At 49.6% G+C, this 20060-nt stretch overlaps 1 protein-coding gene across 4 annotated transcripts in view; it reads left to right on the forward strand.

The window, feature by feature from the left end:
- Positions 1-4048: 4048 nt before the first annotated feature.
- The window catches only part of ADGRD1 (adhesion G protein-coupled receptor D1), a 126497-nt gene continuing 110485 nt past the window's right edge, over positions 4049-20060 (forward strand). For 2 of the 4 annotated variants that reach the window (XR_014616587.1, XM_084217295.1), the window contains exons 1-6: positions 4049-5163; positions 5249-5285; positions 8114-8197; positions 12906-13028; positions 13792-13971; positions 15773-16021. Coding sequence is in view for 3 of the 4 variants with exons in the window: in XM_084217295.1 (XP_084073421.1) it covers positions 5044-5163; positions 5249-5285; positions 8114-8197; positions 12906-13028; positions 13792-13971; positions 15773-16021 (793 nt within the window). In the remaining variant the exon portion in view is untranslated. Of the gene's footprint in view, positions 5164-5248; positions 5286-8113; positions 8198-12905; positions 13029-13791; positions 13972-15772; positions 16022-16677; positions 16706-17023; positions 17052-20060 lie in introns of all 4 variants that reach the window. The other 2 variants (XM_084217297.1, XM_084217296.1) reach the window with 2 other exon arrangements.

The following is a 20060-nucleotide window of genomic DNA, read 5'->3' on the forward strand; positions in this document are numbered from 1 at the left end:
TGGGAAGTAATTGTAAACATGTTACACGTAGTTTTTAGTATATAAAGATAACACTGCCCCGTAGTTTTTAGTATATAAAGATAACACCGCCCCAGGGCAGGCAGAGTGCCTGGGACTGTCCTGCTGAGCGGACCTGGGCTGGACAGGAGAAAGAATTTTATAGATAAGGAACAATAAACAACCTTGAGACCCAGAAATGAAGAGCCCTGACTCCTCATTCAAGCACCAAGCTGGGAAAAGAGACTTTCCAACTTATCTTGGGGTCCCTCAGAGCAGCAGAGACCCCGGCAGTGCTGCTGCTGAGGAGCCACCCCAGAGGCTGCTCCTTCTCCTGGGGCTCTGCAGGCACTCCCAGCCCACAGAGAAGGGGCAAAGCTGTGAAACTGCAGGAGAAGAGCTGGCACAAATCCTACATTTATCGTGGTTTAGGGATTATTCATCATTATCATCTAATACTGTAAATATTATTTTAGTATCTGTGTAATTAAGAAGCTCTGACTACCTGAATGGTCCCAGAACACACCCAGTTACATACAGGGGCTCCTGGCAAAAAGGATTTGGCTTAATCACATAAAAAAGGGATTTGTGAAACATTGTATTTATACAATTATCCAATTTTACGTAAGCTTGACATTAAGACTCAGATAATCAAAGATTTGATTAAATTAAATCTTTCATATTGGCACAAAATCCTAAACTGCTCAGCAAAAATCTAGTGTTTCCTGCAGCCCATGGAGTCTGACACTCAAGGCACTATCAAGATGCAAAAAATGTCCAATGAACAAAAAAATAGACAATAAAAGGGCTGGGACCTCATTTAGGGAAACTTCAAATGTATAATTTATTCTAGGGCTTTATTTACCTGCTTAATTGGTCTTTGAATCATCAGTGTCTTAATGTTTTCATAAAGAATATCTATGCCTATACATATATATATATAAAATCAGTTTGACATTACATATGTTACACAACAAAAGCATTTTCATTTGATTAGGCCTAAATTGCATTGCCAGAACGCTGTATTTTTTTGTTTTCTGGCATCCACCGGCAACTTCTCATATTCTTAATTAGAAAAATATTTTTCCCTGCTGGCGTTGGCCTCGTTGAGCTCACTCAGGGTTTGTGTTTGTTTTCCTCTTCCCATCTGAGCTGCTCCTGCCCAGCTCTGTCAGCCCAGAGATCCCAGGGGATGCCCTGAGCTGCCTGGGGAACCCCCCAAAAAATCAGATTGTTAATCACAGCTTGACCAAAACATTGTTTATGGCTATTTGACCCAAACATTGTTAATTACTTCATCAGAACATCGTTAATGACTCCGTCTGTCCTGGAACCTGCAGTGGCCATCCTCTGTGAGGGGATTTTGGAGGGGGTTTAGGGTCTTTAGGAGGGAGGTTTGGGTGTTCAGAGGGAATTTAGGGTATTTTGGAGGGTGCTGTGGACATGCAGAGGGTGTTTAGGGTGTTCAGGAGGGTGTTTGGGGTATTCAGAGGGTGTTTAAGGTACTTTGCAGGGGGTTTAGGATATTCAGAGGGTGTTTAGGGTCTTTAGGAGGGAGGTTTGGATATTCAGAGGGAATTTAGGGTATTTTGGAGGGTGCTGTGGACATTCAGAGGGTGTTTAGGGTGTAGAAGGGTGGTTTGGGTATTCAGAGGGTGTTTAGGGTGTTCAGGAGGGTGTTTGGGGTATTCAGAGGGTGTTTAGGGTACTTTGCAGGGGGTTTAGGATATTCAGAGGGTGTTTAGGATATTTTGGAGGGTGTTTTGGATATTCAGAGGGTGTTTAGGATATCTTGGAGGGTGTTGTGGATATTCAGAAGGTGTTTAGGATATCTTGGAAGGTGCTGTGGATATTCAGGAACCCACAGGGACCTGCAAGGACCTGCAAGGGCTTCCAGGGACCCACAGGCACCTGCAAGGACCTGCAAGGGCTTCCAGGGACCTGCAAGGGCTTCCAGGGACCTGCAAGGACCTGAAAAGACCTCCAGGGACCTTCAAGGACCTCCACCCACCCCAGACTGTGAATGAGCTGGCTTTTCCAGTTGGTGTTTCAGAGCACCCCAGGAATAAATTCAGAATTTGTTTCTGCAGACAGTCTCCAGTGTCTGCCTGCAGTTTGCTGTTCCTGCAGAAATTTCTGGCAGGGAACTTGTTTGCTTGGATCCTCCCAGTTGTTTTGGTAAGCATTTTCTTTCCCTTGACAGGCCCCTCTTGGCAAATATTTCAAATTCCTGTCTTTCTCTTTTCGCATTTCAGTTTTTCCTCAGGATTTTTAGCTGCAGCTCTGTGTTATTTCTAAGGATGGCTCTACCTGTCACTGCATGGTTCACACAGAATTCCTCCTCTTCCTGCAGGAGATTGGGGCTCACAGCAATGAGGGAAATGAGGGAGGAAGCCTCACAAGAGCTGGAGGGAAATGGGCAAAAGCCAGCCTGGTTATCACTGATTTTTGTAGGAGCTGAAATTCAAAATCCAGAATTTTCAAAACTCTTCTTGTACGGGCCCTAAATCGGGATTGCAAACAAAACTCACATTTTATTTCAATAGTGAAATTTTTCAGCACTGAGCCTCGGGGCATCCATGCAGTGTGAGGGTCTGAGGGCTGTGGAATGTTCAGGAAGGGGAACAGAGAAGGTGTGGAGAGAGAATGGGTAGGGAACATCTCCAGGAAGGGGAACAGAAAAGGTACAGAGTGTCTCCAGAAAGGGGAATATAAAAGGCACAGAGAGTCTCCAGAATGGGGAATATAAAAGGCACAGAGAGTCTCCAGAATGGGGAATATAAAAGGTACAGAGAGTCTCCAGAAAGGGGAATATAAAAGGTACAGAGAGTCTCCAGAAAGGGGAATATAAAAGGTACAGAGTGTCTCCAGAATGGGGAATATAAAAGGCACAGAGTGTCTCCAGAATGGGGAATATAAAAGGCACAGAGAGTCTCCAGAATGGGGAATATAAAAGGTACAGAGAGTCTCCAGAAAGGGGAATATAAAAGGTACAGAGAGTCTCCAGAATGGGGAATATAAAAGGTACAGAGTGTCTCCAGAAAGGGGAATATAAAAGGTACAGAGAGTCTCCAGAAAGGGGAATATAAAAGGTACAGAGTGTCTCCAGAATGGGGAATATAAAAGGTACAGAGAGTCTCCAGAAAGGGGAATATAAAAGGTACAGAGTGTCTCCAGAATGGGGAATATAAAAGGTACAGAGAGTCTCCAGAAAGGGGAATAGAGCAGGCACAGGTACAGAGTGTCTCCATGCAGGGAAATAGCAGGGCAGGTGTGGATACAGAACAGGTGCAGGTACAGAACATCCCCATGCAGGAGAATAGAGCAGGCACAGGTGTGGATACAGAACAGGTACAGGTACAGAACAGGTACAGGTACACAGTGTCGACAGGAAAATGCAGGGAAGAAGTTAACAGGGATGGAAAGCTGAGCAAATTTTGTTTAAAGTATTGGTCTTTCAGTTTATTTGGCTGAAAATAACTCTGAGAGAACTGAAAGCAAGGCTCTATCAGAGAAGAGCAGATAAAATAAAGAAAACCAGCTGGTTCTAGCTGTTATTTTTCCTTTACATGTGAAATGCTGGTTAATATTTGTGACATGGAGCGTAATTGGGAGACTCTTATAAAATACTTGCATGTAATTATTTTTATTAAAATGAGAAGCCAAGCAGCAACTACAGAAGATTTTTCCTAGCTTTGTGCAGCTCTGAGGAAACCGGTGAGATGAGGAATGCCTCAGTTTCCCCTGCTTGGTAGAGATAAAGTAAAACCAATCCCTGGGAGCGCCATGTGATTTCAATCAGCGCTTCTAAAGCTTTCTCCGGATAGAAATACATCCTGAGCTTGTTGTTTTTTAATAAATAGGTGTCAGGTTTCGCAGGGTTTGGGCTGTGGGTGTTGGGCGTGGCCGTGATCGCTCCCAGGTGCGGATTTTGGGGAGCTCCCCCCGCGGCCGGGCTGGGGCTGCTCCGAGCGGCGGGACGGGGACGGGGACGGGGACGGGGACGGAGAGGAATGGGCAGAACTGGGCAGGAATGGAGAGGAATGGGCAGAAATGGGCAGGAATAGGAGGCAGCAGAGTGGGACGGAGCTGGAGGGCAGCGCTGACATCACCGCAGGGTGCGGGCTGGAGGAGCGGCGTGAGCGGGACGGGCGGGACTCCGCCGCTCCTTTCGGCCCCTGTCGCTCCATTTCAGCGCACTCCAGCCCGTTTGGGTCCATTTCAGCCCGTTTGGGCCCATTTCAGCCCGTCTGGGCCCACCTGGGAGCGGGCAGGGAGTTTCCCCCCGGGCTCGGCGCCTCTCCCGGGCAGCGCCTCCGGAGCGAGCGGAGCTGCGGGGAGCAGAGACCGCGCACAGAAAGTTTCAAACGAGACCTTCGCTGCCCGTTTCGGCTCCTTTGGGACCATTCCAGCCCGTTTCGGCTCCTTTCGGACCATTCCAGCCCGTTTCGGCCCGCCGGGGAGCGCACAGGGAGTTTTTCCCGGGGTCACAGAGGCAGCGCCGCCAGAGCGAGCGGAGCTGCGGGGAGCAGAGACCGCGGACAGAAAGTTTCAAACCGGATCTGTTCGGCCCATTTCGGCTCATTTCGGCCCATTTCGGCTCATTTCGGCCCATTTCGGCTCATTTCAGCCCGTTTCGGCTCATTTCAGCCCGTTTCGGCTCGTTTCAGCCCGCTCCAGCCCGTTTCGGCCCGCTGGGAGCGCACAGGGAGCTTTCCCGGGTCACGGCAGCGAGCGGAGCCGCGGGGCGCAGAGGCGCGGACAGAAAGCTGCAAACCAGACTTTTTCTTTTTGGCACACGCTGGAGTAGAAGCGTTGGGCTTCTTTCCGCGGCACAGCACAGCTCCGGGGCTCGGTGCGCGTTGCTGAGACTTTTCCTCCGGTCCCGGGCGTTAATTGGGAGGTAAATGAAGGTACCGAAGGGTGACGCAGGAAAACAACGCTCGGAGGGTCTGGAGGGATATTTTGCCAGCGCTGAAGGAATGGACCTTTCGAACCTGCGTGGAAAATGTCGTTTTTGATAGCAAAAGTCGCCAAGGAAAACTTATGATTGGAATCTTGCAGGAGTTTGAGTTCAGCTGTCCTTCTAAGCTCACCATGGAGAGTTTGTTCTCGCTGCTCTGCTGCCATTATTCTTTGCTGATTTTGTTTCAGCAGAAATATCAGGTAAGGTTCTGAATTCACTCAGCATTGGGGGTGCTTGGACTCCTCGTAGCAGGCTTTGTCTCACCGTGTGATGTTTTGTGTGCAGGTGTACGGGAACCATTCCCAGCTCCCCAAACACCCAGGTAAGGAATGCTCTGCTCCCAGCTTGTGCCAATGTGCTTCAGTATTTATTGGCTTTTTTTGCAGTTTGGGGGGTTTTTTTATTTCCTTAGTAGCCCCAAAGAAGCTGGGCCCATGGCTGGGTGCCAGCCTGGATTAAGGATGTGACAGCCCCAAGTGCCAGGCTGTCCCAGGCAGTGTGAACTCAGTACCCACCCACGGAATATTCTGGACACAAACACATGTGGAGCCTTGTGTTTGATAGGTGGGACAGTCCTGAGTGCACTGCTTATCCTCACTTTCCTTGAGAGAACCAAATCTCTCCGCAGCCTGTTCTCCTTTCCCTGCCATGTTCAGCATTTTTGGTTCAGCAGTGAGCACTTGGATGTGCCACTTCGTGCACTTTGCAGCTCTCTGGCCTGGCTTCCAGTCCTCTCCCCTCCTCCCAGCCTCACACTTGGGTTTAAATCAGTCACAGAGCAGATTAAGGATTTCTCATCTGTTTCCAATGTAAAAAAACTCAGAGCTCAGAAGGGTTTGTGTGTGCAACTGCAGAATTCTTCTGTTTATATAAATAGTTTAACCTCAAGCCTCATGGTGGTGTGCAAGTACAGTTTTACTGCTTTGCCAGCCCGAGGTTGCTTTTTGCAGCTTTAACCACATGTAATTATTCCCAAGTAGAAGGCAGAGTGATGGGGAGAGGCCACGTCTGTTGAAGGGGTAATTAATGGCTTCTGCCCCACCTTTGCTCAGAACCAAGTCCTGTTTCCTAAAAAAACCCTAAAAATGAGGGTCTGTGGCCTCTGGCTGGTGGAGCAAAAGGGGAAACCCTGCTGGCCTGAGTGGGGTGCAGGGTTTGGAGCAGCCCTGGGCTCCCTCCTGAGCGGGGTCACTGCCTGGGCAAGGATTTTGCATTCAGGGCAACAGATCCAGAGGTCTCAGCTGAGCTGGGGTTGCCTGGAAGTTTTGGATTTTGTTGTGTGTGCTTGCTGTGGGTGCCTGTGCTCTGAGGCTCAGTGCCCTCTGTGCCCTTCCCTGCCAGGCAGCCAAGGAGGTGGAGAGCCACAGAACCCCATTATTTCCATCCCATTTCCATCCCATGGGACACCCCCATCCTGTCTGTGCTCTGCTCCCTTCCCCAGGGAAGGCTTCTATGACAACAGCAAACACTGAGTGAGGTGGGCTAAGAATAGATCCTGAATTAATGAATTCAGTTATGAATCATTTGTTAGATATCTCTGGTGTGGTTGACTTTGGAAGCAAGGCTGAGTAGTTCTTGTACCCTCGCAAGATGCAGAACTTGGAGTTCTGTTTCCTCAGACCTGCAGGTGCTGCTTGTGAAGTTCAGCAATTTTATCAACTTTGCACTCAAAATAAAAGATTAAATCTGAGGATCCCACCTGTGTCACGCCTCAGAAGCTGCCCCATGAGGATGGAGCCATCCAAGTGCTCTCCAGGGTGCATTGGGCACTTTAATGAAGTTTCTGCACCTTCATATCCATGATCCAAAATGCTGGTGTATCCAGGGCAGGGAAAGGATGGAGCAGGCTCAGACAGGCAAAAGGGTTTGATCTGCAGGGTGGGGAGAGGTGTGGGATGGACCCCAGGGCCAAGGACACGGCTCCTGGTGGGTTAGTCTGCACACCAGGTGTGGGGAGGGTCTGACACCTGAAGTGGGGTTTGACAGACCTTCCTGCCAGCTTCAGCTCAGTCTCCTGAGAGATTGCTTGGGATGGAGAATGATTGCAGGGCAGAGAACAAGACATGTGGTGTGGCAGAAAGCCTGGCTCCCTTTGTCCCTGTTCCTTCTGTGCTGTCCCAGCAGCCCAGACTAGTGGGATGAAATGCCATGATGGTGCATCCATGGAAAAACTTCTTTCTCTCTCTATCACCTTCCCCGACCTTTCTTAGCTGTAGGACATGCTACATTGATTTCATCACATCTGATTCAATTAATTGTTTTGAAATTAAAGAGGTTCTTGCAGCAAGCAGGATAGTAAGAAATTACAAGTCATGTTTTTGTGCCCTGGTAATGCTCTACCCTTACAACATAATTGTTATCTGGACAGAAAATGGGGATGTTTAGGGCAGCCTGCTCTTGATTGAGTGAGCCCAGGTCCCAGACTTTGTTCAAGCTCTGGTCAGTCAGCCTGTACAGACAGAAGTGCCCATGGAAACCTGCAGCTGCTGCCTTTGCCAGCCTGTGCCCCTGCTGGAGAGGAGAATTGCAGGAAAACAAAAGGTTCCCATCAGCCCCAACGGGGGTGCTGGCTTTGGGGTGCTGGGGAAGGGCTGGGAGCTCTTTCTTCTGCTGCTCAGTGCTCTGGCTGCTCCTCTGGTGCCCCAGGAGCAGGAATGTGTGCTCTGGGGCTGAACCCCCCTGTGCCCCCCACCCCAGGGCTCTGGGGCTGAACCCCCCTGTGCATCCCCAGGGCTCTGAACCCCCCTGTGCCCCCCCAGGGCTCTGGGCTGTCCCCCCTGTGCCCCCCCAGGTCTGTCCCCCCTGCTCCAAAGCTCAGGAAAATCTGGGGTGACCCTGCAGTGACTCCTCAGCCTCAGGGGGTGCTGCCGCAGTCACCAGCAGGGGATTATTCAGATTGTGACACAGTTTGGGTGCAATTAGCAGGAGAATCAGCTGGGAATTGGAAGCAGGTTTTCTGCAGTGGTTAATCAGTGATAAGGCTTTAATCTACTCTGCTGCTTTGATTTATGGCCTCGCTTGTGTGCCACGCTTGATTTACATAAAATATTTTGGTTTACTTAACCTTTCGACCTCTTTTACGGTTATTTTCTTGTTACACACCTCGTTGCTCTTTTATTTAATAATCTCCTCACCTGTGTTTCTTGAAAGGGTTCAAAGTCCTGGCGTCAGCCTCCCACTACTGGCCCCTGGAAGTTGTGGATGGGATTCACGAGTTCCGGGACACCAACGGAGGTAGAGAACCTGCCCTGGTCCCCCAGGCTCAGCTCCGTGCCTGCCTGCAGGGCATGGCCAGGGATGATTTCTGCAGCTCGGAGCTTGGGGTTTTCCCCAGCCAGTGTTTGTGCAGGGCTCTGGTCCCCAAATGCCGTTGTATTTGTGATTCCTGATTTTTACGGGGCGCTCTCCGAGGTTTATGGGCTGGGTGTGCATTGCTGGGGTTGTGGAGAGGGGAGGTTTGGTGCAGGGAGCGTGGAAATCCCACTGTAATCAGCGGGTTTGGGGTGTGCACAGCGTGCCCAGCACACCTGGATCCCCCCTCAGGGGAGGGGGCTCTGCTGTGCTTTGGGAGGAGGGCAGTGCCCGGCTCCTCCGGCACTGCTGAGCCTCCCTGTGCTCCTGCAGAGGGAAGGAAGGTGTGGGCTCTCCTCTGCACACCTGTGGGCTCTCCTCTGCACCCTTCTGAAGGTGTGGGCTCTCCTCTGCACCCCTCTGAAGGTGTGGGCTCTCCTCTGCACCCCTCTGAAGGTGTGGGCTCTCCTCTGCACCCCTCTGAAGGTGTGGGGCTCTCCTCTGCACACCTCTGAAGGTGTGGGCTCTCCTCTGCACACCTGTGGGCTCTCCTCTGCACACCTGTGGGCTCTCCTCTGCACCCCTCTGAAGGTGTGGGGCTCTCCTCTGCACACCTCTGGGCTCTCCTCTGCACCCCTCTGAAGGTGTGGGCTCTCCTCTGCACACCTGTGGGCTCTCCTCTGCACACCTGTGGGCTCTCCTCTGCACACCTGTGGGCTCTCCTCTGCACCCCTCTGAAGGTGTGGGCTCTCCTCTGCACACCTCTCTCGTGTTCACCTGCCTTTGGGAGTCTCCTCAAGGGCAGCATTGCAGCGTGAGCTGACAGAGGTTAAATTCCTTTTCCAGCTGGGTGAACCAGGGGAGATTTGCTGAGGCAGAGCTGTCCCTGTGAGCCAGGGTGAGCTGTGGGGCCCAGAGGGAATGGCACTTTGCTCCCACTTTGCTCCTTCCCTCCCTCCCTCCCTGCCCAGGAGTGAGCTGAGCTCTGTCCCCCCAATTTCAGGGTCCCCAGGAATTCCCCAGGGCAGATTTTGCCCTGCTGACCCCTGGCCAGCTCCAGGCTGTGCCTTCCCAGGGCTCCCCAGCATCCCCCCAGAAATGGCAGCATCAGTCTCTGATCTGTGAATATCTCAATCCCTTTGTTGGAGAGGTGCTCAAGTGTTTTAAGCCTAAACTTTGACCTCTTTCCACAACATTTCTGAAAGGAATGGAATTGCCTGACCAGAAATAGATCTGGGCAATATTCTGCCTCCATGAGGAGCTGATGGCAGCATTCCTACTGACTGCAAGAGAATAATGATTTGGCTTACAGAAGTTGCCACATAGGTTCTCTGAAAGTGTGTTAAAGTAATTTTCTGACCCTGGACTCCACGTGGTTTCAAAAAGAGTGAAGTGCTCCATATCTAGCACTGTCTTGGCAGTCATGTTACAACCGAGCTGTTTTGGAGATAATATCTATAAAATACAGCTCTTGGAAAAGCACAATTGATGTTAGATAGCTTCTCAAATTTAGTTTAATTTTACTTCAGCAAAATTCAGAAATATTTCAGTGCCTTGGAAGAGAGAGAGCAGAGCAGAAGAAGTTCCTGGTGCTGCCAGCCTCCACTTGCAGAAAGGGACTGGCTCACAGGAGCAATCTCTTGATTCCTATTACAACGTGGTGATAAAGCAATTTATAAATGAGCCAGCTGCAGCACTTTGCTGAGGACTTTGGGTGGATTTCTCTCTCACATCAGCAGCCGGAGGTGTTGGTCCCTGCAGTGCTGAATTCTCTGCAGAGCTGCCCTGGAAGGCTCAGATTCCTCCCCCTTGTTTATATTGTGCTTTATCAGACACAGATATCACTTCAGCTGCCTCCAGCAGAGGTTTTAGCTCTCTGATATTCCCCTTTGATACACCAGAAAAGCGTTCTTTATTGTGGTAATCTACTCCAGGTGCCAATTTGCTGGGTTTGGGCTCCATTCTGATCACACAACTCTCCTGTTTATTGCAGAGCCTTCCTTGTTTTTCCACTCATCACATCATGCAGTTATTTTCATTCCATGTTTCTCCTCTCAAATCCGTGAAGCACCATGATCTGTCCGTCACGTTAATCCATTTTATTTGTTGAAGTCATTGTGTGTGAAGCCAGATTTATATCTCTCAAAGCGCTCCTGTGCTGAGAGTGTGGCAGCAAATTAATGTTTTGGACATCTCAGCACTGGCAGCAATTGAAAGGAGGCAATCAGCTCAAAATATAGCAAATAAAGGGAAAGTGGCCGTGCTCAGGTTTTTCACCTGACCCCTTGATTTCCATGCATTTTTATCTGGAGGTTTTTCTGTGTGTTTTTCTTTTCCTAAGAGCGTTTGTCTTTTTGTTCTACGAGCTCAGTTGGTCTAAATGCCAAATCAATGTCTCTCCATCTACTTTCATGGGCTTTTCATCAGGCTTTATTTGCCTGCCCAGGGTAAACAATTACAGTGTGCAAGACACTGTTAAATTTTCAAAATCAGAGAAAAAAAAACGGAGAATAAAACCTCATGGTCAGACATAAAAGGTGTTGTGATATTGGGCTGGAGTTTGTTGTGCTTTGATTTGTGCCCATTGCTCTGACCTGCTCTGTGGGCACAGAGCCTGGCCCCTCTCTCCACCTCCAGCTGGGATTTACAGATTTTCCTGCTCCTGAGGGAAGCCTTCCTTCAGTGGCTCTGCCTTTCCCTGAGCCTTGTCAGGGGTATTTCCCTTTCCCAGGGCAGATTTCCATCAGCAGAGCTGTGATTTGTGCTGTGTGAGAGATATGAACTGGCTGCTCATTACTGATGGTGTTGATTCATTGTTTTGCTCATTTGCTTGTTTTCTTTTGTTGTTCCACCCAGCTCTAAGAATCCACAACTTCACTGTGCTTCCTCCCCATAACTCTACCTTTGTAAATACCAATGACTCTGCCTACTCTAACTTCTCTGCAACTGTAGGTGAGGATTTTCTGGTTTTTTGTTCTGCATTTGTCAGGCGTGGATGGTTCTTGTAACCTGGGATTCAGAGTGAACTCTGGGTTTGGGTTCAAGTGCTCGTGTGGTAAAATTATTATTATTATTATTATTATTATTATTATTATTATTATTATTATTATTATTATTATTATTATTATTATTATTATGATGATGATGATTTATTATGATTTATTATTATTTATTATTATTTATTATTATTTATTATTATTATTTTCACTGTCACACATTGCTGGGATTCTGGGAGAGGCATCCCCACGTGAATCCCACAGAAGGATGGTCCCCAGGGAGCCTCCAAAGCCTAAAAAAATTCTGTTGTGCTTAAAAGAAACAGGTGACATTTCAGAGGAACACGTGAGAATAAGCAGGTTAATTTTTTTCCTTGTCTTTCAAGGCTGGAATGGAAAAGAAGCCTTCTGTTTTTCACTGGTTTATAATGGTTTTAGAGGACGTGTTAGGAAAGACAAATGCAAGCAGATTTGCAAAGCCTGGGAGTGAGGTGTTGTCAGTCATGACAACTTTGGTTAACAGGATGGTTTGTTTTGGTTTTTTGTTTGTTTGGTTTTTAATGAGAAGCAGATCTTTCTAGGTGTGTCCCTATATTAATTTTTTTAACATCCACTCGCTAGGAGATGAAAGGAAGAACAGGAACCTGGCAGACTGGAAAGCAGCTGCAGCAGCTAAAAGTCACTTGATTTCAGTAATTGCATTTGTGCTGTGTGGCTGGGAAATGCTTGATTCACCCCCCAGCACACACTCATGTTTTTTAAAGGAACTCAATGTCATCTGTCACTTAGAGGCAGGACTTGATGGTTTCTTCCTCAAAGGGAGGGGCAGATACCCGAAAACTAAAAAAAACTAAAAATATTTAAATGAGGATTTGGGGTGAGCTAAGAGAACACTGACACGTGCATTCACTGCTTCGTTCAGAAAAGGAAAATGTTTCTCGTGCTGGAGCTCCCTCCCAGCAGCTCTTCCCAGCGTTTTTCCCAAAGAAATTTTGAAGAAATTTCCCAAACTCAGGGCTCTGAATCCTCACAGCCTTGCAGGAATTGCCACCCCAAAAGTGGTGGGAACAGAGATCCCCCAGCAGCAGCTGACATTGCTGAGGACCAGCAATCCAGCATTCCCTGCTCTCTGAGTGCAGGATCCTAGTTTGGTTGGGATTTCTGTTGTGGATTCCCATTGTCTGCTCAGGAACAGCAATCCAGCATTCCCTGCTCTCTGAGTGCAGGATCCCAGTTTTGTTGGGATTTCTGTTGTGGATTCCCATTGCTCAGGAACAGCAATCCAGCATTCCCTGCCCTCTGAGTGCAGGATCCCAGTTTGGTTGGGATTTCTGGGTGTGGGTTCCCATTGCTCAGGACCAGCAATCCAGCATTCCCTGCTCTCTGAGTGCAGGATCCCAGTTTGGTTGGGATTTCTGTTGTGGATTCCCATTGCTCATGAACAGCAATCCAGCATTCCCTGCTCTCTGAGTGCAGGATCCCAGTTTGGTTGGGATTTCTGTTGTGGATTCCCATTGCTCAGGACCAGCAATCCAGCATTCCCTGCTCTCTGAGCGCAGGATCCCAACATCTGAGCTAAAGCAGGCTGTTAAAATCACATTTCCAGGAAGCTTTCCTCTGTGTGAGTGTTAAACTGGATTTTGCTTTTGCTCTAGATATTGTGGAAGGGATGGTGAACAAGGGGATTTACGTCACTGAAAAGAAAGGAGTCACCTTTCTCTTCTTTGGGAGCTACAGGAATTCCTGCATCAGTAATCCAGAGGCTTGTGGGCCTGAAGGTGAGAGACTCCTTCACTGTGATTGACTTTTGCTGCCAAATTATGTTATCCAGTTGTCATTGTTTCTTTCCTCCTTGGGATGAAATCTAAAAACGAGGCTTGACGCTTCATTGACTTCTAAGACAATTGAGCGTTGATTGCTGAAAATTTGGTTTTTTCTGACTGCAGGTTGAATTAGAGCTGATCACCAACTGCTCAGACTCAGTGTGGCCTCTCTGCAGGACTGGGCTTGGGCTTTTTACATTTATCTCTGGAGACAGGAGCATTTGTAGGTCTGTGCTGTTCTGGAATCCGTTTGTCCAGCTCACAGATGCTGAAATCCTTTCATTCTGTTTCATTTCTCGTGGGCTGGGCTCACAGAGGGAGAGGATGGCCAGGGGCTGGTGGCAGGGGTGATGGAAGTTGTGTGTGACAGTCCCAGCACACCCTGCCCTGCTCACTCACACGGGGCACGCAGAATTCCATGGAAATGGAAGTTCCACAGGAAGCTCTGCTTGCTCTCAGCTCCAGCAGCATTGCTAATATTGGATGTTCTGTCTTTCCTTGGCTTGGGCCATCCTCCAGGGGAGACTGGCTGGAAATGTGGAAGCAGGCTCACTTGAGCTGCTCTGAGCTCTGGAAGCCCCTGGAGCAGCTGGCTGGTACCTGAGCCTGTTTATCTGATTTCAGAGATGCTGTCCTGGCATTCCCACTGCCTGTGGGAACCACACACCCTGGAAATCTGCAGTTTTCACCCCGCTCTCCTCTGCCTTGCTCTCCTCAGGGGTGACATTTTCCTTCTTCTGGAAGACCCAGGACCAGCAGGCCAAGCTGCTCCCTGCCTCTGGTGGCCGAGTGATTTCCAGTGGCTTCAAGATCTGCTCCAACGAAGGTGAAGGCTCTGTGGAGTTCTATACCCGTGGGAATGCAATGATGAAGTGGAAAGCAAGCTTCAGTCCACCAGGTGACGTTTCTGTGTTTTAAAAAACACGATTCCTTTGTTGTATTCTGCTTTATTCCTGCAGACAGAGGTGGTGAGAAGAGCACAACTTCAGGGGTGTATAAAAATAGCTACAGACCTCTGTGCTGGAGAATTCTGCTGGTGTGGGGAGGGAGATGAAGTGCAGGAGGGGAGCAGTGATGTATAATGGAACACTAGCCATGGCCAGCAGCCTTGGGCACAGCTTGCAGGGCTGTCTGTGCCCACTGACTGCCCTGGGTCTGGGTGGGAGCATAGCAGGGAATGCAGATCCATCCCTGCAGCACCCCAGGGCCGCTCTCTGCCCAGTCCAGCCTTTATTTGGTCACCCTCTGACTGCTCTTTGGTGCCTTCGTGGTTGTGTTTGAGTGCCAGGGCTCCTGTGCCAAGCCATAGCATTAATAAACATTTTGGTACATGACATATCTCACTGCTTCTGTCTAAACTGTGCCTTGCTGGGGAGCACTAATATCTACTGACTGGAACAAATTCTGGTCTTCCAGGAATGCTAATGGCATTCAATAAATATTTTCTTGCCCTAATTTGACTGCCTGTGCATTGTTAAAATAGGACTCACGGTAGCAGTTTCATAAACCTTAATGAATCAGCCCAGAAATCTTATTTTAAGAGAAAAGCTGCAAATGGCAAGAATAATTCACACGTTTGTGGATTATCCCATCCAAGTGAAAATTAATCTTGTGTTTTCTGCCTCTCAGGCATAACAAGGGAGCGGTGAGAACTTTTGAGTGGTTTCTGTGTTTGTTCTCCAGCTCTTGCAGTCTTTGCTGCTCTCCTGGGCTGAGTTTGAGGCAGGAGTGGAGAGCCCTCAGATCCTGGCCAGCAGCACACAATTTATGGAGCTGCAGTGAGCCCAGGGTCAGACAAGGCTGAGGGCACCCTGCCAGGCACGGGCTTCCCCAGGGGCGTGAGGATTAATGGGCACAGCACCAGCATTCCACCATCCACCCTTGGCCCTCCCTGGCAGCTCCATGGCAGGGAGGGTCCAACAGGGACCTCGGGATGGAGCTGGCCCTGCCCTGGTGTGCCTCTGCTGCCTTGCAGGTCCCTGCTGGACCCAGCTCTGGCTGGTCTCTCTCTGGAGCTGTCCCCAGCCCCGTGCTCTGCTGCCTTGCAGGTCCCTACTGGACCCAATTCTGGGGGCTCTGACTGGAGCTGCCCCTGCCCTGTGTGCCTCTGCTGCCTTGCAGGTCCCTGATGGACCCAGCTCTGGCTGGAGCTGCTCTGGCTGGAGCTGCCCCCAGCCCTGTGTGCTCTGCTGCCTTGCAGGTCCCTGCTGGACCCAATTCTGGGGGCTCTGTCTGGAGCTGCCCCCAGCCCCGTGCTCTGCTGCCTTGCAGGTCCCTACTGGACCCAGTTCTGGGGGCTCTGTCTGGAGCTGCCCCCAGCCCCGTGCCTCTGCTGCCTTGCAGATCCCTACTGGACCCAGTTCTGGCTGGATCTCTGTCTGGAGCTGCCCCCTGCCCTGTGTGCTCTGCTGCCTTGCAGGTCCCTGCTGGACCCAATTCTGGGGGCTCTGCCTGGAGCTGTCCCCAGCCCTGCATGCCCTGCTGCCTTGCAGATCCCTGCTGGACCCAGCTCTGGCTGGATCTCTGTCTGGAGCTGCCCCCAGCCCCATGCTCTGCTGCCTTGCAGATCCCTGCTGGACCCAGCTCTGTCTGGAGCTGCCCCCAGCCCCGTGCTCTGCTGCCTTGCAGGTCCCTGCTGGACCCAGGTCTGGGTGTTCTGTCTGGAGCTGCCCCCAGCCCCGTGCTCTGCTGCCTTGCAGGTCCCTACTGGACGCACGTGCTGTTCACCTGGCGCTCGAGGGAAGGCCTGAAGGTGTATGTGAACGGCACGCTGAGCACCACGGACCCCGAGGGGAAGGTGTTCTACGACTATGGGGACGCCAGCCCCGACCTGCTGGGCACGGAGGGCGCGGCCCCGCGCTCCGTCAGCGGCGCCTTCGACGAGTTCGTCATCTGGGAGAGGGCGCTGAGCCCGCGCGAGGTGCGCCAGTACTTCACCGCCGCCGTGGGTGAGTGGGGCTGGGGAATAGCTGCTGTGAGGAATAGCTGCTCTCTTTTCATGGTTTGTGTTATAAATGAACCTATTACATAATTAAAGTATGATTGTAAAAGGGCCACAAGCAAAGGTCAGATCAGTGCTGAGCCCGCGCGAGGTGCGCCAGTACTTCACCGCCGCCGTGGGTGAGTGGGGCTGCTGTGAGGAATAGCTGCTCTCTTCTCATGGTTTGTGTTATAAATGAACCCATTCCATAATTAAAGTATGATTGTAAAAGGGCCACAAGCAAAGGTCAGATCGGCACTGAGCCCGCGCGAGGTGCGCCAGTACCGCCCTGCCGCTGTGGGTGAGTGGGGCTGGGGACTGCTGGGCAGGCACCTGTGAGGAATAGCTGCTGGCTTCTCATGGTTTGTGTTATAAATGAACTTATTCCATAATTAAAGTACAATTGTAAAAAGGCCACAAGCAAAGGTCAGATCAGTGCTGAGCCCGCGCGAGGTGCGCCAGTACTTCACCGCCGCCGTGGGTGAGTGGGGCTGGGGGCTGGCACCTGGAGAAATAGCTGCTCTCTTTTCATGGTTTGTGTTATAAATGAACCTATTACATAATTAAAGTATGATTGTAAAAGGGCCACAAGCAAAGGTCAGATCGGCACTGAGCCCGCGCGAGGTGCGCCAGTACTTCACCGCTGCCGTGGGTGAGTGGGGCTGCTGGGCTGGGCACCTGTGAGGAATAGCTGCTCGCTTTTCATGGTTTGTGTATTAAATGAACCTATTCCATAATTAAAGTATGATTGTAAAAGGGCCACAAGCAAAGGTGCTGAGCCCGCGTGAGGTGCGCCAGTACTTCACCGCTGCCGTGGGTGAGTGGGGCTGGGGGCTGCTGGGCTGGGCACCTGTGAGGAATAGCTGCTGGCTTCTCATGGTTTGTGTTACAAATGAATCCATTCCATAATTAAAGTATGATTGTTAAAGGGCCACAAGCAAAGGTCAGATCGGTGCTGAGCCCGCGCGAGGTGCGCCAGTACTTCACCGCTGCCGTGGGTGAGTGGGGCTGCTGTGAGGAATAGCTGCTGTGAGGAATAGCTGCTCTCTTTTCATGGTTTGTGTTATAAATGAACTTATTCCATAATTAAAGTACAATTGTAAAAAGGCCACAAGCAAAGGTCAGATCAGTGCTGAGCCCGCGCGAGGTGCGCCAGTACTTCACCGCTGCCGTGGGTGAGTGGGGCTGGGGGCTGCTGTGAGGAATAGCTGCTGGCTTCTCATGGTTTGTGTTATAAATTAATTAGCCAGAGTGACTGATAAGGATAATTTATTCCATAATTAAAGTACAATTGTAACAGGGCCACAAGCAAAGGTCAGATCGGCGCTGAGCCCGCGCGAGGTGCGGCAGTGCTGCCCCGCCGCCGTGGGTGAGTGGGGCCAGGCTGGCCCTGGGGGCTGCTGGGCAGGGCACCTGTGGGGAATAGGTGCTCAGTTTTCATGGTTTATGTTATAAATGAATTAGCCAGTTTGACTGACAAGGGGAATTTATTCCACATTAAAGTGCAGTTGTAAAAAGGCTGCGAGCAGCTCCATGCCCAGGTGTTTTCCTTGCCTGGACTGACAAAGGCATTCACTCACGTTTGCTTGAGAACCAAAAAAACAAAGAGATTGGCTGAAATGTAATACAAAATGCAAAGAATTGGGATCAGCAGCCAGGCAGTGAAGTTTCTTTTTTTTTTTTAATAATGTTTCCTATGAAAGTCATCAAAACTTCTGATCAGGAGAGTACTCATTTGGTAGTAATTTGATACAGGAAATAACTTTAAAATCTTTAAAAAGTTTATAATGCTCCGGTCGTGGTGGAAAAAATGCTTTTGCATTTGGCTGCTGTATCTTTGACAACAATGGAGGGTTACTATAACACTGCCCAGCTCCAGCTGCCATTAATCACCCTCTGTGATTAATGCAGCTCCACAAGAGTGTTCTGCTGCCAAACCCCAGAGCAGCAGATTTTCAAATTGCCCCAATTCATCAATATGTGTGCCCTGTCCCCCTGCCAGGAGGAATGGCTTGAACAAACACAGGGAGAGCTCCTTTTAACCCCTGTGCTCCCAGCACTGCCCTTCCAGGACCCAAACCCTCTGCAGCTCTGCTCCCCTCTGTGCTGGGCTGGGGGGCTCTGGCCCCAAATCTGATCTGCACATCAGTGCTGGGAGCTCCCTTCTGAAACCCTCCTGCCCCTCCAGTTCTGCCAAATCCAGAGCTGTGCAGAATTTTGCCTGCATCCCACCCTCAATCCCTGCTGATTGTGCAGAATTTTGCCTGCATCCCCCCCTCAATTCCTGCTGATTGTGCAGAATTTTGCCTGCATCCCACCCTCAATTCCTGCTGATTTTCAGGAGCTGCATCCCACCCTCAATCCCTGCTGATTTTCAGGAGCTGCATCCCACCCTCAATCCCTGCTGATTTTCAGGAGCTGCATCCCACCCTCAATCCCTGCTGATTTTCAGGAGCTGCATCCCACCCTCAATCCCTGCTGATTGTGCAGGATTTTGCCTGCATCCCACCCTCAATTCCTGCTGATTGTGCAGAATTTTGCCTGCATCCCACCCTCAATTCCTGCTGATTGTGCAGAATTTTGCCTGCATCCCACCCTCAATCCCTGCTGATTGTGCAGAATTTTGCCTGCATCCCACCCTCAATCCCTGCTGATTTTCAGGAGGCTGCATCCCCAACCCCTTGGTTTGTGCCTGGAGATGTTCTGCCGTGAGCACCTGTGACATTCCTGCATTTTCCACGGCATTAATTGCTCTGCTGATGGGTTTTTCTCCTCAGCTCCTAGTTCCACAGGTTTTTCAGTGTCAGGTGGAGCGACCAGAATGCTGTGAAAAATGAATGTATACCTCTTAATTGAAAGTGGAGCTGGATGTATGTTTTCCAGGGGCTTAGGAATTCAAATGTAAAGAAATGCCAGGTATATATATTTTTAATTAGACAGAAGAAGTCCAAGCCAACATTGTTTTAATGTGATCAGGTGTTTTGGAGTGCTTGGGAAATGTGGCAATTTAATTTTTGCCTTTTCTCTTTAAAGTAATAGACCAATTGGATTTTATAAAATTTCCCACTTGATCTATGACATTAGAATATTCTCAGAGGGAGCAATGGGTATTACAATAGTAATGAACAGAGGCAGGAAGGTTATGATATCTGTTTATTGATTTTGGGGGATTTCTGGCAGGGCTGAAGCAGGGTAATGTGCTCTGACATAAGGAAATAGGACAGCCTGGTTTTTAATTGAATGAATGTTCCTGTTCCTTTTGGACCTGAGAGAGAAATGTGTCCTGTGCATGCAGCTAACGTTGGATTGCACTGAAATTCCACACCCCTGGCAAATAATAACTCTTGGTCAGATGTAGATTAGGAGAAAATTAGATTTCTCTATCACAAATGAGTAATAAATCCCTTTTCACAGAAAGGAATCAATGTTTTTTAAGCAGAGCAACTGAAAGCCATCCAGAATCAAGTTTATTCTCTCTGTCTGAACAAATCATTTCTGCCATGCTCACATGGTCATTTTCAGTGCACCATTTCTACCCCTCTTCCATCTGAGGGCTCCTCAGTTCACTGCAAGCACTGGGAGTGTTTCCCCTGGCTTTGAATGAACAGATTTTCTGGTGGGGAAAAGCCTTTCTGAGCTTGCCCTTGCGGGTGTGGTTTTGTTTGGCCCTGGGACCATTCGAGATCTGGGTCAGCTCCAGCAGCTGGGGATGGGAGCTGGGACTGCACCCTGGTTTGTCCAGGGTCCCACCAGTCCCAGCCCAGTTTGTCCCATTTACAGAAATAAAGATCTTCCATGACATTGCCAGAGCTGCCCATAGATCATTATTTATTTCTGATAAGACAGAGCATTTAAAATAACCCCAAACCCTAAAGAATTTCTGTGAATGTTGGGGAAGGAGCTGGAGGAGAAAGATGGATCTCAGAGTTGTAACTGTACCTTTGACCTTTTAAATTGAGATATAACACTTGAAATTTCCTGTTTGCAAACCAAGATTTAAGTATGTA

The sequence above is a fragment of the Fringilla coelebs genome (genome assembly GCF_963513975.1).
Source record: "Fringilla coelebs genome assembly, chromosome: 17".
NCBI lineage: Eukaryota > Metazoa > Chordata > Aves > Passeriformes > Fringillidae > Fringilla > Fringilla coelebs.